General features: G+C 44.8%; 1 protein-coding gene across 7 annotated transcripts in view; it reads left to right on the top strand.

Moving 5' to 3' along the window:
- Positions 1 to 19,606, top strand: part of rapgef4a (Rap guanine nucleotide exchange factor 4a) — a 631,693-nt gene that overhangs the window by 515,449 nt on the left and 96,638 nt on the right. For all 7 annotated transcript variants that reach the window (XM_072476111.1, XM_072476137.1, XM_072476128.1 and 4 more), the window contains 2 exons: positions 13,075 to 13,111; positions 17,616 to 17,694. In XM_072476111.1, coding sequence (XP_072332212.1) covers positions 13,075 to 13,111; positions 17,616 to 17,694 — 116 coding nt within the window. The remainder of the gene's footprint in view (positions 1 to 13,074; positions 13,112 to 17,615; positions 17,695 to 19,606) is intronic.

The raw sequence follows: 19,606 nt of genomic DNA on the forward strand, positions 1-19,606 counted from the left end.
CCTCGCACCATGAGGCCACCAATCTGGCAGCAATCCCGCCTGTCAAGCCGCCGTTGTCCCCACCTCCACCTCTCAGGCGGTCGACAAGGATCAGACGCAAGCGCCAAAGATTGGACTTATAGACATTTATCTTGTAAATTTTGTTCTGTATCTGCACACTAGACACCTCTTATGTATATATTCATCCACTCGCTTTCATTCACTCGCCATTTAATGTAAATAGTTCTACATGTAAATACAGTCGCATCTGCTCCAAGCAACCAACATTTTTTTTTAAAAGGGGAGATGTCATGATATGCACTCATGCACATAATGAGATACAGACTGGCAGTGACAGACACCCAGTACAACCAATCAACACAGGACAGAACACAACCAATCACCCGGCAGAACACTAAAAGGTGGTCTCCCACTATAAAACACACGAGGCATCAACACTCTGCCTCTTTCCACTGGTGACAACTGGAGTGACAGTCAGGGTGTATATATCAGTTAGCACCTTCTACACGTGGCTCAGAGCTAGTCTGGTCTAGTTAGTTATAGTAAGCACGCTTAGATTAGTAGAATGTCAAACCCACGGCGAACTGTGTGCACTGCTTAACAAGTTCAATTAAGCATATTGAACCAACACCAAAGTTTGGAGTCTAATTTCAAGTACAACTGCATCCAATTGCAGTCCGTGTTACCCCAGGGTGATTAACACGACACCCACAATGGGGGCAACGTCTTGCACGATTGCGATGGATCTCGCGAGGTGATGGGAGCCGGGTATATTCCGGAAGTGGTGTCTCCCGGCTTCTATCGGCCACGCTGCACCGCGGCGAGCTGCATTTTGGGTGCAGCATGGCTGTTTGATCGCGCCTTTTGTCTCTAAAACAGAGAATACCGCTATTTAAAAATTTTTTGAAATCTGCAACAATAATTAAACGCGGAAAATAAATGAGGTGCCACACCCGTTAATTTTCAGTGCCTGAGAGATTGTTTGGCAGTAATTAAGTCTGGGCAATCTTTTTCTCTCTGAGGTAAGTACAGGAGCTCCACACTGTTTAATATTTTTGAAGAAAATTGCATCTCGGCAACTTCCAGATTTATTTGCACCTGTGCAGCCACTGGAATTTGTTGATCGATTTGCATGAAAATAACGAGAAGCATTGTTAGTTTCCCCATTATTTTACAGCAAATACTTTAATGGGAAAGCCAAGAATATACTGGAAACAGTGGTTCCAATCACATGCTGAGCTAAACATCCAAAGGAACATTTTTTACAGACAGAAGCATAGTTTTCTTGACACATGGAGATGTTTATCATTTGAGATATCTCAGCAACTGTTGAAAATACTCATAAATCCAATTGGTGTGCACCATTAGAGCTGCAGATTGAACATTAATTGGGCCTTCAGTAACCATAAGGACAGCATTTTCAACTGAATTAAGACACTGGGTTGGAGCACTTGTATGTGTATTTCTGATCAGTTTGAAATCATAATTGAGAAGATGGCTTTATTGTGATACTTTTCTTTTACAAAAAAGCAGGTTCATTATAGTTCTGTCTGGGGAATGAAAATAGAATGCAACTGGAATATTGAATTATTAAATGCAAAGGGAGCTTAATGCATTCATCACACCAACGCAGATGGTTTATTAATATTAGTAATTACAACATACTGTGGTTGAAGAACTGAGATTTGCCCTCCTTGTAAAATATACCACATCAAGAAATAAGACTTTAGTAAGATCCACTTTAAATACGCTGTTGAGTCCGCAATAAAATAGCAGACCAAGGAATGTCAGACCACCACATTAAGTTCAGATCTGCTAATAATATTGGCAACAGTAACTTCTGAGCTAACACGTAACATGAATTTTACTCTAAATTTGTATACCTACTTTATGCACGCATATACCTTTTCATCAGTAGCAGTGCATTCCATCAAAAAAACTGTTGACCCACATTTCTTAACACTAAACACTTGCCATTGCCAGTTATGGTTTATGCTACAGTAATTTAACTGTCTTGGTGTTCATACACTCCTCTGATGGGCCAGGAACATTGTTTTGATCTTTACTGTCCTTGGCCACTGATGAAGTTAGCAGCCCCAGGAAAAAGCCGTTAAGAGTGACTATATAACTAGTGCATTTGTACAAAAATGTGTACACTTTAGTTATTTAAATGTAGATCTGACCTAATGTTATAGAAACCATCATCTGATACAAATGAAGGAAAACTGCTTCCTGAAGCATTTCTGACAAATTGTCAATAGGCAACCTGGAGGTTAACTGATTTGCGCAGAATGATTGAAATATATTTGTCTAAACAGTAAGACTGTATTTCTAGCCTCATAGATTTTTCTGGTATATTACAATTTTATGGTAATCAGATTCATTAAAATCTTCATCGGTATTATGCAACCTCCTCATGCAGACTGTTAATGGCTTATTAAAGTACAGCATAGTGATGGAGATTGTACAATTCTGACTTGAAAATAATGCTAAAAATTATGTTATGCCCTTAAATCAAGATATGGAAAATGCTTTGGACTTGCAGGACTATGACACAATATGCAACCTTTGTACCTGTATCTCCTTCTACGGCAATCACTTATCTTTAGCTCACAATTGCTTCCCCTCACCTGCGGTTCGATAGCCCAACCTGATAATCAATACTGGAGGTTTCTGTTTCTCTTTCAGTAGCTGTGAATCTGCTGTATGTTGCATGTACAGACTGACGGATTGAAGTTATTTTCTTGACTGTTGGATCCTTTTCCTACTTTTAGTCCTGGGAGAAGACCTGGGAATAGGAGAGCAAGAGATGCATCAAAGTCGCACAGAGCCAGAATGCTCAAAAACTGATTTTAATCTTAAAACTCTTGTCAAGAGAAGCAGATATCTTTTTGTTCTGTTACTGTGTTACACGGCTCTGCCACTTTATTTTTGAAATTATGATTTTTCAACTGACTGGAAATTTTACAATTTGAACTGAAGAGCAAACTGCCTAAAAAATATAACGCCACATTCAAAGGTGGAGGTGAGAAAGAAACAAATCACCCTCCAGGAAATGGGAAGAGGGAGACAATTCCTGTAATCCAGACACCCGTCGAAACTCGGAACTGTCTCAGGACGATACATTAAAATGCAACGTACTGGTTATAAAAAACAATGTCTGCCATAGGCATACACATCCAAAACCTCTTGGAAATACACAATCGGTGAAGCATTTCAAGGCAAGGCTGCCAGCCACCGAGAGAGGTTGCAAGTGACACAGGCAGCATCCAGATAGGCTTCAGCAGAGGAAACAAGCTGCGGGCTCTCTTGCTTTCATTCGCTCTCTCTCTCTATCTCTCTTCTCTCTCCCCTCCCCCCCCCCCCCCCCCCCCCCTCCACATGGAATAAACGTGCTGTCTGGTTTGAGGAACCAATTCTATAGCAAACTGAGATCTCGTAATAATTACAACATTTGCATCTGAACGCATCCAAGAAACCAGCTAACCTAAATTGGCCGCAACATTTAAAATCTGTGCCTCAAGGAAACTCAAAGGGCATTAACAGCTTATTCTTTAACTTTTTTTTATTCGACTCGAATACTCTTCTTCCTGATACCTGTGGAGATGTGGGCCCCAATGACTGCATAGGAGTCAAATGTCCAACGTTGCGTTTTTATTATTTTTCTCGAGTAGTGATTAATTAATTTTCTCTTTCTTTGACTCAGAAAATTCTTGTTTTATTGCACTTATTTAGTTAAATACATTCTGATTTTGAAAAAGGACTATCCTTGTGAAACAGAAACTTAAATCTGTGTTTTGACTGACAGAAGAGAATTGTGGAGAACTAGTTCATCCCTTCTCACTTGTCATCATAACTGAGAAAAGATGAGCTCAGTAATCCTGGTCTTCACCATTTCAATGATATATAGTCAAGGTATGACATATGCACAGTCTTTGTGTAATAGTAATTTGAGCCCAAGGATTTAGTTTGAAGTACTGGATCACTTTCTATCCAAAATGCTAGAAACATTGGTGAGAGCTGTCAACCTACAACACCTTCAGATGGGTTTCAGAGCTACCAGTTTATTTAAGGAATGTCATCAGATTTAGGAATCCAGATAGCTGCTGATTTATCTGTCTTGAGTAAAGTCAGCAAGGGATTTCTGCAATGGGCTTGGGAGTATTAATAATGCTGTTTCACCATCAATACATGATTAGGGCACCAGATGGCACTGTTCCTTAAAGGAATGATTTCTAACCATTAGATCTTTCAGGCTAGCAGATGGACAAGTTTCCTTTCTGAATTCATGTCTGCTGGGAGCCTGAATGAGTGTCAGAGAACAAAGCTCTCCGTTTTGATGCTAATTTATTACTTTTTGCAGAAACAACACTGGAATGTTGGAAAAAGTTTTCCTTTGCAGCTGTTCCCCTCATATTGTCCTTGCATCCATATAAAAAGAAACAAGTACCTTTCAATTTTATGTTTGTGGGACGGGTTCACCAATCCCATTATTAATCCCATTCTTTGTTCTTTGTAGCATGAATCCACGTAGCTGAGACTCGATCTAAGATCCAAACTGTTTCCAGAAAAATGTAGGAATAATCAGACGTTTCTTCATATTGAAGGTTTTTCATTAGTTGCATGAATAAACTTTGGGGAGAAACAAAGTTCTGAAACTTCAGGATGTGCAGCTTGTCTTCCATATGTGAATATTATTAATATTTCTGATATTGATTAAATGCATAATTACATGATAGATAAATACATTTACTTATTTGTCTTTAAAACAAGGTATCGCAGACTCATCTAAAGAATAATTATTCACTTACCAACCACATAACCAAGACTAGCATTGGCTCTGACATGCTAATCTGAAGAGTCATTGAAAATGTGAAATTTGTACTGCAAACATCCTCCAATATATACACAGTAAGAAGTATACACACACTACAAGCTTTCTGTATCATGCACCATTCCCAATCATATTCATAAATGATAACTACATAGAGAATTATATACATAGAATCTACATTTAGAAACAGATCCTTCATTCCACCAAGTCTGTGTTGATGCTTGTATCCCACACAAGCCTCCTCCCACTTGCATTAATTATCTCTTCCCATCTGGCTCCCATATCCTCTTTGACCCCCTCTTTTTTTGTGTCTTTAATGCAAATCCACAACACCAAACACAACTACTGGCCTCATTTAAAAACACAATATTAAATCAAAATTACTTAAAATTACTTAAGTCAGGATTTGCTATATTACCAGAATAATTTCAATGTTATAAGGCCCTTTCCTGTTGATCCCCTTAATTCCTATTTCTTTTATTTTGACTTTATCGTATTTGGTCCATGGATCGTTAATAGAGGAATACTTTTAAGTCGAGCAGAAGAAGTAAGAAAAAGATGTCAAAATAGTACACTGTTATAAAGTCTTGTATTTTGGGCAGAAGTACCCAGAATTTGTGGCATTCAAGATATTGGAGCGGTTCATTTTGATTGGTTGGCTGGTGGCCAATGGATCAGCTACGGATATTATTCTGCCTGGCAACCGACAGAAATTGGTTCCTATCAGGTGGGGCTTTTTTTCGGCGAGAAGCCGCTGGACCTTCAAGGTGGAAGCAGCTCTCTCTCTCTCTGCTCAGCTGCCTACTCTCAGAAGGCAGAAGCTTCTAGACCCTGAAAGATGCAGCTGTGTGTGTCTGTCTGTGTCTCTATATCTTTCTCTCTCGTGCGCACGCTCCCTCTCGTGCGCGCGCTCCCTCTCGTGCGCACGCTCCCTCTCGTGTGCATGCACTCTTGTGTGCACTCTCTTTTTTGTGCGTGCTCTTATGCTCGTGCTCTCCCTCTTGTGCGCGTGCTCTCCCTCTTGTTTGCGTGCTCTCCTCTTGTGCGCGTGCTCTACTTCTTGTGCACGCGCTCTCTCAATTATGCGCCCGCTCTCTCTCTCTTGAGCACGCGCTCTCTCCCTCTCGTGCACGCGCTCTCTCTCGTATGTGCGCACTCTCTCTTGTGTGCGCTCTCTCTCTTGTGCGCGTTCTTGTGAGTGTGCTCTCCTCTTGTGCGTGTGCTCTCCTCTTGTGCATGTGCTCTCCCTCTTGTGCGTGTGCTCTCCCTCTTGTGCACGTGCTCTCCCAATTGTGCATGCGCTCTCCCAATTGTGCACCCGCTCTCTCCCACTTGTGCGCGCGCTCTCCCTCTCCCTCTTGTGCGCGTCTTCTCCCTCTCCCTCTTGTGTCCGCGCGCTCTCCCTCTTGTGTCCGCGCGCTCTCCCTCTCCCTCTTGTGTCCGCGCGCTCTCCTTCGCCCTCTTGTGTCCGCACGCTCTCCCTCTTGTGCGGGCGCACTCTCCCTCTTGTGTGCGGGTGCACTCTCCCTCTTGTGTATGTGCTCTCCCTCTTGTGCGCGCTCTCTCTTGTGCGCGCGGCGCTCTCCCTCTTGTGTGCGTGCTCTCCCTCTTGTGCGCGTGGTGCTCTCTCTTGTGTGCGCGGCGCTCTCCCTCTTGTGTGCGTGCGTGCTCTCCCTCTTGTGCATGCTCTCTCTTGTGCGTGCGGCTCTCTCCCTCTTGTGCGTGCGGCTCTCTCTGTCTCATGCGCGTGCTCTCTCCCTCTTGTGTGCGCGCGCTCTCTCCCTTTTGTGTGCGCGCGCTCTCTCCCTCTTGTGTGCGCGGGCTCTCTCCCTCTTGTGTGCGTGGGCTCTCTCCCTCTTGTGTGCGTGGGCTCTCTCCCTCTTGTGTGCGCGGGCTCTCTCCCTCTTGTGTGTGCGCGCTCTCTCCCTCTTGTGTGCGCGCGCTCTCTCCCTCTTGTGTGTAAAAAGTTGGAGGATCCTCATGGCGCAGCGAAGGAAAGTATGGCAGACCTCGTCATGTTATCCTCCCCACTGCCAACAGAGCCGTTAATGGAGATTATTGCTGGTGAATTTTAAGAAGCACCGGCAGGAGATGCAGGAGGACCTGCCCAGGATGATTGAGGCAGCAGTAGCTCCTCTTCATAGGGTTCAAGAAAGAGTGGAGCAACAAATGGAGTCAAAGGTTACAACGTTGGGAGGTGGAGAAGGCGGTCTTGGATCACAGCGACCGGATCGTGTCTCTGGAGGCAGAGGTAACCGTGCTGGTGGAGGCCCACAATGTGATTGAAGGCCAAGGTGGACAACCAGGAGAATCGATCCAGGCGTCAAAATCTAAGAATAGTTGGACTGCTGGAGGGGTCGAAGTTTCGAGCGCCACCAAATACGTGGCACAGATGTTTTGGAAGCTGCTCGGGGAGTGGGTTTTCGAGAAGCCCCCAGAGATAGATCAAGACAACCTATCACTGTATCAGAGGCCAAGAGCTGGAGAACTGCCACGGGCGGTAATTGCCCACTTGCATAAGTACAAGGGGAAGTGATGGATTTTGAGGTGGGCGAAGTCCATGCTGGACTGTAGCTGGGAAGGTCACCCTGTACGCGTATACCAGGACATTGGGGCCGACCTGGCCAAACGTCGAGTGGGTTTCAACAAGGCCAAGGCGGCACTCTTTAGGGTCAAGGTTCAATTCTGGGTGCTGTACCTGGCAAAACTATGGGTCATGTTTAAGAATGCAGAGCATTACTTTAATATGCCGGCAGAGGCGAAGGGCTTTGTTGGAAGAATGGTTTTGAGAATGTTCAGTTTTGATGTTTTTGTAATCTGAATGTTGGAGGTGTGTGTTTGTGTGTTGGCTCTTCATCATGGTCAATGTTGGGATTGTTTGGAGTCCTGTGCTTTTCTCTTTCTGGGAGATTGGGGCATGGGGAATTTTGGCCTTTATAGCTAAAGGAATAGAGTATACAAGTAGGGAAGTGTTGCTGCATCTGTACAAGTTATTGGTGAGACTGCACCTGGAGTACTGTGCAAAGGGTTGGTCCCCCTACTTGAGGAGGGATGTAGTGGCATTGGAAGCAGTTCAGAGGACGTTCACTAGATTGATTCCAGAGGTGAGGGGTTTGTTTTATGAAGAGATTTAGGCCTATACTCTCTCAAGTTTAGAAGAATGAGGGGAGATCAAATTGAGGTATATAAGATGATAAAAGGTATTAAAAGATTTTGACAAAGCAGACTTAAAGCAGATGTTTCCTCTTGTGGAGCAATCTAGAGTTTTAGCAATCATAGGTTTAGGATAAGGGGTAGTAGATTTAAAAGAGATGAGGCAAAATTACTTCTTTCAAAGGGTCGTGAACCCGAGGAATTCACTACCCTAAAGTGCAGTGGATGCCAAACATTGAGTCAATTTAAAAAGGAGATAGACCGATTTTTAATTAATAATCATAGAATCCCTACAGTGCAGAAGGAGGTCATTCGGCCCTTTGAGTCTGCACTGACCATTTAAAAGAGCATTCCACCTGGGCCCAATTCCCCAGCCCTATCCCCGCAACCCCGTGTCCACATCTAACCTTTGGACACTAAGGAGTAATTTAGCATGGCTAATCCACCTAGCCTGCACAGGTTTGGACTGGTGGGAGGAAACCGGAGCACCCAGAGGAAACCCATGCAGACACGGGGAGAATGTACAAACTCTCACCGTCACCCAAGGTCTGAATAGAACCCGGGTCCCTGGCGCTGTGAGGCAGCAGTGCTAACCACTGTGCCACGGTGCTGTAATGGATTGAAGGGTTATGGAGAATGGGAAAGTGAGAAGCTGGGAGGGGATCAGCCATTGGCAGAGCAGACTGGAGGGGCTGAATTGCCTATTCCTGCTCCTAATTCTTACGTTCTAAATAGCTTTGCCCAGCTAATGTATCTTGAAGCCAATTCTATCCCATCAGGGAGACATTCCTTCTGACTACTACAAATGGGAAATAATAGGAGGAATCATATTCCACTGAACACTAACTTGACTTAACACTGGAATACTGTTATTGGAATAATTAGTCAGTTTCACACCAGTTTTGAGTAAGGGAATGTGACTTAGGGTCTTATTGTACTCTCTTTCCAAGATAAGCTGGTGCTGCTGTATCAACAATGAAAGTATATCTCTGAATCTCTGACTTTCATTTCTACAATGGTCACTTGGACTTTTATCTACAGCCCTGGTACTTTCATCAGCCTTATGCTGTTTTTCTTGCTCTCTGATTCAGTACAACTTCTTGATAACATCATATCAATCATATACATAATCAAGGACTTCCAGGCCCCAGAAATAGCTTTCGATCTATCACACCCTTGACCAAGGGCATTACTGCGACCTGGAGCATCCTCTCCACCTGCATGCCGTCTCGATATAACCAGCTCCCCCATGGGCACTCCAACTGGAAATGGGAGTCATGTAATTGGTTGGTAGCTCCCATAGCAATGGTAACATCTAAGTTAAATGATGAACTTCGCTGCAATGGATGGATCCTGCTGAAATCCGATGCAACTCTCCTGCCAACTTGGGAAAAGAACTCCCTGTCAATTTGCAACTATGTCTTTCTGCCATTTCCATATCTATGACCTCATCCTATGCCTCCTTCCAAATCGGCTTCTGTCCTTAAAGCTTGGCCTGGATTTTATTTTTATTTTGGCCTCCACAAAGAGTGTCTCTTATCTAAATTCATGCCGTATTCACAGCGGCAAGAGTTTTTTTAAATTCAGAAATGTAGTCGGCTAGAGTCTCACGAGGCAACTGTTTCCTTTAATGGAATGCAACTCTGTATGCAATTGCATTCTGAGTCGTTCCATACATCGGAGTTCAGAATTGCATTAATTTCAGCATATTCAATAGGAGTGGCGTCTCTTGGACTAAAGCATCTGGCTCCATTGTGGTGAGGGAAATATTTACTTTACGTTCATCACCTATTTTATTCACTTTCAGTCAAATAACCTTTATTCACAATAAAAACACCAGTCCTCTGTGTTGGTGTAGAATTCCTCCCATTGTCCCCAAATATAACTTTTGTGCCATTTCTTTTCCATTCAATCACATACCATGCTGATACACTTGGTTGTTCCTGAACACAATGTGTGCACGCTGAGCAATGTTTTGAAACACAAAATTTCTTCAAAATCAACTTTAGGAGATCCAAAAGGTGTACCACAATTTTAATGTTTTTTAAAACTTCCCATCCTAATCTTGTTGCCATCTTTCTGTTGTGTACTGAACTGAGAAAAGACTCACCATGTGGGCCCACTGGCATTCATCACAACTCCTTAACTAGAAGAAACGCCACAGTACTTCCAGGGACTTTGCAATAGCAAAAGAATTTCAGAAATGCCTTGCCTGCAAGTTAGGTGCCTGGCCCTTTATGCCAATGTTAGACTCTTCCTGCAACTGGTACTTAATTTTTGGTGAGTGACAAGAAAACTAGTCCAATGGACAAGTCCAAATTTGGAAGTTAGGTGTCACAACAGGTGAGTGACAGAATTATATCACCAATTCCATTGCTCCAGCACATGAAATAAGGGATGCTCTTATCAATGCCCTTCTCAAGATGGTATGGCACATTTGAAAGGATTGGCATTGCGGCATGCACTTCCAAGACAGTGCTTGGCTACTGTAATGCCAGCATATGGGTCAGAATTTCCTGTTTTTAGTTTCTTATCTTCCAAAGAATAAGTGATCCCCATATTTCTCCTGATAAAATTAGCTACCTCCTTGGCTACTTTGCTAAAAGCCCAAAGCTGCAGACTGGCTGTCCGATCTGTCAGGATTCTGCCAACTGGAGAAAATAAAATTCACCTTCCAGGGTCGGAAGATGGCTTGCACAAAATGTGGAAACCATTCACCAACTTGTTCCAAGACCTGTTTGTAGCCAGCAACCAATAGAGGGGGGGAGGGAGCGAGAAGAGGAGGGGGAGGGGCAGAAAAACCCACAGGGGGGACCACGGGTCAAGGCGACATAGCTGTGGAGGATGGGTTCCGAGGACAAGCGGGAGAAACAGGGACAACAGCAGCATGCTGAGCGATACATACCAGGGCCAACGCTGGGAGCCCAACTCCAGGAACGGCCAGATAGGATGCACAGCCATTTGGGGGTGTGGGGAGGGTGGAAGACAAGTCATAAGGTTAGTTGTTTGAAAATGTATATTTTCTCTTTCTGATTTGAGTGTCTCTGCTTATTTCTCTGAGGGAGCTCTGTAAATATTGCAAGCATTAACCTTTCAGTGATTGCTTGACTATGTATCATAAAAATATGAAAATAAACATATAAAAAAATAATACTTTGCTAAAAGGACATGGAAGCCTGGGGGGATGGAATACTAAATGTAAGCTTGTTTTTGTTCCAATCTTCTATTATTTACTTTAACTTTCCTCAAATTGGAACCATCTTCCAGTCTCAGCCATACCTGTGTACAAATAGTTTATCTACAGGATAGGGTAAACAACAAGCAATGATTCTTACAGTTCAAGAAATCTCTCTTTATTCTTTGTTTTCTTTTTAGACACTCTTTAATTGATACTTGTCCGGCCTCTGACTCCACATGTCCTTATGCCAATGTGGCACCTTATCAAAGACGTTCTGAGAATCCATGCATGCCGACCAATTACATTTATCTTATCTGCTCAAGAATTCAGTTTGATTAAACATGGCCGTTTAGAAATCCATGCTAACAGATTTTTAATGTAATCTCCATCTCCGGGGGCTGCATTTTCATTCCCAGGCCACAACCCCACTGTTGGGGTGAAATGCGGGTCAGCGAGTCAGGAACCTGGAAATCTTATTGGTGGAACACTGAGGACGTTTTTCTTTTGAGGAGACAGCCAATTAAGAGGCTGCCTCCGAGAGTCCTGTCTACTGCCGATATAGATGAGAGAATGAGAGGGCACCCCTGGCAATTGTTGCTGCAGGAGGTGGGAAGGGGAGGGAATTAAATGAGGCTTCATGAGGCCTCTGGCCCATCACCAGCTGGCCATCTCCATCTATTGACTGGGCATCCGCCTCAGCGGGCGACCCGCATGCCCACTGAAACATTCTAGACTGTGCCTGATGATTGCTCTCAGTAGAAAGGAAAAAAGTAAGACTTGCATTTATAAAGTGTTCTTCGTGACTAACAGACATTTTCAAAGCACTTTACATCTATTGAAGCACTTTGAAGTGTGATAATTGTTTTAAATAGGAAATGTGGCAGCCAGTTTGCATAATGCAAACTCCTACAAACAGCAGTGTGTTAACAGCTAGATATCTGTTTTTGTTATGTTGATTTAGGGATAAATATTGACCAGTACACTGGGGTTAGCTCCACTGCTCTTCATCAAAATAATGTCATGGGATCTTTTATATCCACCTGAACACGCAGATGGAGCCTCTGTTTAAATTCTCATCCTAAAGACCGCACCTCCAATAATGCAGCACTCCAGCAATACTCTACTGGAGAGTCAGCCATAATTTTTTTTTTGTGCTCAAACCCAGGAATGGGAACCAAACCTGAAACCTGTGACTGAGACAAAGAGTGCTACTCACTGAGCTAAATGGCTCCCCACCATTGGTGGGCAGGTAGCTAGCAACACTAACCCTCCACCAGAAGCAGCCTCCCTGAAAATAGGCTGGAGGTAGGGACATGGCAGCACACCAGCATGGAATTGCCTTCTTAGCCCTTTGAAATTTCAGCTCCTCCCTTATGATCTTTCATATGTAGATATTGGTGCTTATGCTTGTGGTAAACCACGGTATTGCATTGTATTGTTACATGCCTGGGCCTTTCCAGGCTGGCTTCGCCTGTGGCTCCTCCCCTCGGGCTCATGTATAAAGATGGCAAGTCTCCGCCTCCGACCCAGTTCAGGTCAGAGGCCAAGAGGCTTGCTGTTTAGTGGATTAAAGCCTCAGTTACATTCATCACTCGCCGTGTGCTTATTGAAGGCATATCAATGCTGTTTCCTCCTTTGTTTCTTTGAGTGTCTGTGGCTAGATGACATGTTTCCAGTGCTGCTCTGTAACTGGCTGTTGGGAGATGTGTTAGAGCTGACTTGAGTGACTGATGCCTCATTCCTTCTTGGGGGAAGCACCTGGCCTGTTCTTTGCATTTCTTGAGTAGGCATGAAGTGTTAGTAACAAACACGTGACATTAATATCAAATTTTATATACACTTTTCTCCCAGATATTAATAATCAACCTCATTGTATTAAACCAATTCACATGATGCTTTCCTTGTGTAGCTCAGAAGAAGGAAATGGCAAGACGTCACAAAAAAAGGTACCAAAAATACAGTCCAACATTTGGAAATTATTTGGAAATTATTTTACTGCGTAAGATATTTGGTTAAATTGTTTTTACATTGTGCTGAAGATCCAATTTAGTTAATTGTTAACATTGAGGTAGTTATTTTTGAAGGCTTAACTATATTTATAAAACTTCACAAAGTTTCTACATATCTTGGGCGATTTACATGTGTACATAGAACATAGAAAAACATAGAAAAATACAGCACAGAACAGGCCCTTCGGCCCACGATGTTGTGCCGAACCTTTGTCCTAGATTAATCATAAATTATCATTGCAGTGCAGAAGGAGGCCATTCGGCCCATTGAGTCTGCACCGGCTCTTGGAAAGAGCACCCTACCCAAAGTCAACACCTCCACCCAACACTAAGGGCAATTTTGGACACTAAGGGCAATTTATCATGGCCAATCCACCTAACCTGCACATCTTTGGACTGTGGGAGGAAACCGGAGCACCCGGAGAAACCCACGCAGACACGGGGAGGATGTGCAGACTCCGCACAGACAGTGACCCAAGCCGGAATCGAACCTGGGACCCTGGAGCTGTGAAGCAATTGTGCTATCCACAATGCTACCGTGCTGCCCTGAAGAACAAATAAATCTACACTATATCATTTTACCGTAATCCATGTACCTATCCAATAGCTGCTTGAAGGTCCCTAATGTTTCCGACTCAACTTCTTCCACAGGTAGTGCATTCCATGCCCCCACTACTCTCTGGGTAAAGAACCTACCTCTGACATCCCCCCTATATCTTCCACCATTCACCTTAAATTTATGTCCCCTTGTCATGGTTTGTTCCACCCAGGGAAAAAGTCTCTGACTGTCTATCTATTCCCCTGATCATCTTATAAACCTCTATCAAGTCACCCCTCATCCTTCTCCATTCTAATGAGAAAAGGCCTAGCACCCTCAACCTTTCCTCGTAAGACCTACTCTCCATTCCAGGCAACATCCTGGTAAATCTCCTTTGCACCTTTTCCAAAGCTTCCACATCCTTCCTAAAACGTGGCGACCAGAACTGTACACAGTACTCCAAATGTGGCCTTACCAAAGTTTTGTACAGCTGCATCATCACCTCACGGCTCTTAAATTCAATCCCTCTGTTAATGAACGCTAGCACACCATAGGCCTTCTTCACAGCTCTATCCACTTGAGTGGCAACTTTCAAAGATGTATGAACATAGACCCCAAGATCTCTCTGCTCCTCCACATTGCCAAGAACTCTACCGTTAACCCTGTATTCCGCATTCATATTTGTCCTTCCAAAATGGACAACCTCACACTTTTCAGGGTTAAACTCCATCTGCCACTTCTCAGCCCAGCTCTGCATCCTATCTATGTCTCTTTGCAGCCGACAACAGCCCTCCTTATTATCCACAACTCCACCAATCTTCGTATCGTCTGCAAATTTACTGACCCACCCTTCAACTCCCTCATCCAAGTCATTAATGAAAATCACAAACAGCAGAGGACCCAGAACTGATCCCTGCGGTACTCCACTGGTAACTGGGATCCAGGCTGAATATTTGCCATCCACCACCACTCTCTGACTTCTATCGGTTAGCCAGTTCGTTATCCAACTGGCCAAATTTCCCACTATCCCATGCCTCCTTACCTTCTGCAGAAGCCTACCATGGGGAACCTGATCAAATGTCTTACTAAAATCCATGTACACTACATCCACTGCTTTACCTTCATCCACATGCTTGGTCACCTCCTCAAAGAATTCAATAAGACTTGTAAGGCAAGGCCTACCCCTCACAAATCCGTGCTGACTATCCCTAATCGAGCAGTGTCTTTCCAGATGCTCAGAAATCCTATCCTTCAGTACCCTTTCCATGACTTTGCCTACCACCGAAGTAAGACTAACTGGCCTGTAATTCCCAGGGTTATCCCTATTCCCTTTTTTGAACAGGGGCACGACATTCGTCACTCTCCAATCCCCTGGTACCACCCCTGTTGACAGTGAGGACGAAAAGATCATTGCCAACGGCTCTGCAATTTCATCTCTTGCTTCCCATAGAATCCTTGGATATATCCCGTCAGGCCCGGGGGACTTGTCTATCCTCAAGTTTTTCAAAATGCCCAACACATCTTCCTTCCTAACAAGTATTTCCTCGAGCTTGCCAGTCTGTTTCACACTGTCCTCTCCAACAATATGGCCCCTCTCATTTGTAAATACAGAAGAAAAGTACTCGTTCAAGAACTCTCCTATCTATTCAGACTCAATGCACAATCTCCCGCTACTGTCCTTGATCGGACCTACCCTCGCTCTAGTCATTCTCATATTTCTGACATATTTGTAAAAGGCCTTGGGGTTTTCCTTGATCCTACCCGCCAAAGATTGTTCATGCCCTCTCTTAGCTCTCCTAATCCCTTTCTTCAGTTCCCTCCTGGCTATCTTGTATCCCTCCAACGCCCTGTCTGAAACTTGTTTCCTCAGCCTTACATAAGTCTCCTTTTTCCTCTTAACAAGACATTCAACCTCTCTTGTCAACCATGGTTCCCTCACTCGACCATCTCTTCCCTGCCTGACAGGGACATACATATCAAGGACACGTAGTACCTGTTCCTTGAACAAGTTCCACATTTCACTTGTGTCCTTCCCTGACAGCCTATGTTCCCAACTTATGCACTTCAATTCTTGTCTGACAACATCGTATTTACCCTTCCCCCAATTGTAAACCTTGCCCTGTTGCACGCGCCTATCCCTCTCCATTACTAAAGTGAAAGTCACAGAATTGTGGTCACTATCTCCAAAATGCTCCCCCACTAACAAATCTATCACTTGCCCTGGTTCATTACCAAGTACTAAATCCAATATTGGCCATCCTCTGGCCGGACAATCTACATACTGTACATAAGAACATAAGAACTAGGAACAGGAGTAGGCCATCTGGCCCCTCGAGTCTGCTCCGCCATTTAATGAGATCATGGCTGATCTTTGTGGACTCAGCTCCACTCTCCGGCCCGTACACCATATCCCCAAATCCCTTTATTCTTTAGAAAGGCATCTATCTTTCTCTTAAAAACGTTTAAAGAAGGAGCCTCAACTGCTTCACTGGGCAAGGAATTCCAGAGATTCACAACCCTTTGGGTGAAGAAGTTCCTCCTACACTCCGTCCTAAATCTACCTCCCCTTATTTTGAGGCTATGCCCCCTAGTTCTGCTTTCCCCGACCAGTGGAAACAACCTGCCCGCATCTATCCTATCTATTCCCATCATAATTTTATATGTCTCAATAAGATCCCCCCGCATCCTTCTAAACTCCAATGAGTACAGTCCCAGTCTACTCAACCTCTCATCATAATCTAATCCCCTCAACTCTGGGATCAACCCAGTGAATCTCCTCTGCACTCCCTCCAGTGCCAATATGTCCTTTCTCAGGTAAGGAGACCAAAAGTGAACACAATACTCCAGATGTGGCCTCACCAACACCCTATACAATTGCAGCATAACCTCCCTTGTCTTGAACTCCATCCCTCTAGCAATGAAAGACAAAACTCGATTAGCCTTCTTAATCACCTGTTGCACCTGCACACCAGGTGCAACAGGTGATTAGAAAATACTGTGTTAGAAAAGCTTCCTGGACACACTGCACAAACACCACCCCATCCAAACTATTTGATCTAAAGAGCTTCCACTCAATGTTTGGGAAGTTAAAGTCACCCATGACTACTACCCTGTGACTTCTGCACCTTTCCAAAATCTGTTTCCCAATCTGTTCCTCCACATCTCTGCTACTATTGGGGGGCCTATAGAAAACTCCTAACAAGGTGACTGCTCCTTTCCTATTTCTGACTTCAACCCATACTACCTCAGTAGGCTGATACTCCTCAAACTGCCTTTCTGCAGCTGTTATACTATCTCTAATTAACAATGCCACCCCCCCATCTCTTTTACCACCCTCCCTAATCTTATTGAAACATCTATAACCAGGGACCTCCAACAACCATTTCTGCCCCTCTTCTATCCACGTTTCCGTGATGGCCACCACATCGTAGTCCCAAGTACCGATCCATGCCTTAAGTTCACCCACCTTAATCCTGATGCTTCTTGCGTTGAAGTATACACACTTCAACCCATCTCCGTGCCTGCAAGTACTCTCCTTTGTCAGTGTTTCTTTCCCCACTGCCTCAGTACACGCTTTGGCGTCCTGAATATCGGCTACCTTAGTTGCTGGACTACAAATCCGGTTCCCATTCCCCTGCCAAATTAGTTTAAACCCTCCTGAAGAGTACTAGAAAATCTCCCTCCCAGGATACTGGTGCCCCTCTGGTTCAGATGTGACCCGTCCTGCTTGTACAGGTCCCACCTTCCCCAGAATGCGCTCCAATTATCCAAATACCTGGATTTAGTCACAGTGTAGCTGTGACTAAATTAACAGAACATCAGTCGGCAATGTTGCAAATTGTTGGATTGGTAGATAGTCGAAACCTAACAAAAATAAAACTATTCTTTTCTTTTTATCTGCAGCACAAAGTTATTTTGCGTCAGTTTAGCATTGGTGAGGATAGACTCCAAAAGCGACAACCAATAAGAAGTCTGGATGAAAGTAAGTTTAAAGCATGAGTGTTTCCAGTAGCACTGATGAAGATGTTGAATGCTCTTTCTCCCACACAGCTGACCTCACCAAACCATGCAGGTGATTAAAGGCCTTACCGAAGTCCATGTAGACAACACCCACTGCCCGACCCTCATCAATCATCTTCGCCACTTCCTCGAAAAACTCGATTAAGTTAGTGAGACATGACCACCCCTTCACAAAACCATGTTGCCTCTTGCTAATGGGCGAAATTCTCCGGAAACGGCGCGTTGTCCGCCGACGGGCATCGCGCCGCCCCAAAGGTGCGGAATGCTCCGCATTGAGGGGCTAGGCCGACGGCGGAGGAATTTCCGCCCCGCCAGCTGGCGGAAACGGCCTTTGTTGCCCCGCCAGCTGGCGCGGAAATGATATCTCCGGGCGGCACATGCGCGGGAGCGTCAGCGGCCGCTGACAGTTTCCCACGCATGCACAGTGGAGGGAGTCTCTTCCACCTCCGACATGGTGGAGACCCTGGTGGAGACGGAAGGGAAAGAGTGCCCCCACGGCACAGGCCCGCCCGCGGATCGGTGGGCCCCGATCGCGGGCCAGGCCACCGTGGGGGCACCCCCCGGGTTCAGATCGCCCCCCGTCCCCCCCAGGACCCCGGAGCCCGCCCACGCCGCCTTGTCCCGCCGGTAAGGTAGGTGATTTAATTTACGCCAGCAGGACAGGCAATTTATCGGCGGGACTTCGGCCCATCCGGGCCGGAGAATCGAGCGGGGGGGGCCCGCCAACTGGCGCGATTCCCGCCCCCGCCAAATATCCGGTGCCGGAGACTTCGGCAACCGGCGGGGGCGGGATTCACGCCAGCCCCCGGCGATTCTCCGACCCGGCGTGGGGTCGGAGAATGTCGCCCCCTATGTCCACTTATTTTCAAGTCGGAGTAAATCCTGTCTTGAAGAATCCTCTCCAATAATTTCCCTACCACTGACGTAAGGCTCATGGCCTGTAATTACCTGGATTATGATTGCTACCCTTCTTAAACAAAGGAACAACATTGGCTATTCTCCAATCCTCTGGGACCTCAGTAAGGATACAAAGATTTCTCTCAAGGCCCCAGCAATTTCCTCCCTTTCCTCTCTCAGTATTCTGGGGTATACCCCATCAGGCCCTGGGGACTTGAATACCCTAATGTTTTTCACCCCAGTACCTCCTCCTTTTTAATCTCAACATGACCCAAACTATCAACACAGCATTCTCCAGACTCATCATCCATACCAAGTCCCTCTCTTTGGTGAATACAGACGCAAAGTACTCACCTAATACTTCACCCATTTCCTCTGGCTCCAATCATAGATTTCCTCCCCTGTCCTTGAGTGGGCCAACCCTCTCCCTGGCTACCTTCTTGCTCCTTATATATGTATAGAAAGTCATGGGATTTTCCTTAATCCTGCTGGCCAATGACTTTTCGTGACCCCTTTTAGCCCTCCTGACTCCTTGCTTAGGTTTCTTTCAACTTTCCTTGTATTCCACACTTGCTACGCATGTTCCCAGCCACCTAGCATTGTCAAATGCTTCCTTTTTCTTTTTGACTGGCTCACAATATCTCTCGTTATTCAAGGTTCCTGAAACTTGCCATACTTATCCTTCATCCTTACAGGAACATGCCGGTCCTGAATTCCTATCAACTTACACTTGAAAGCCTCGGTCATTTCTGCGATTGAGGCATCTCAGTGTTGGGCACTTTGTCCTCCCATTTGATTTCCACGATGTTTCAAATGTATCTCATGTAGAACCTATCCAGCTGCTTAATGTGCCTTGAGTGGGTAGTCTATGTCTCACAGGCGTAGGAAGGTAGGTGTTAACACTGCTTTGTACACAGCAAGTTTTTGTTGTAAGTTTAATACCACATTTCTTCCACAGTAAACTGGTAAACACTGTG

The sequence above is a fragment of the Scyliorhinus torazame genome, chromosome 2 (assembly GCF_047496885.1).
Source record: "Scyliorhinus torazame isolate Kashiwa2021f chromosome 2, sScyTor2.1, whole genome shotgun sequence".
NCBI classification, from domain to species: domain Eukaryota; kingdom Metazoa; phylum Chordata; class Chondrichthyes; order Carcharhiniformes; family Scyliorhinidae; genus Scyliorhinus; species Scyliorhinus torazame.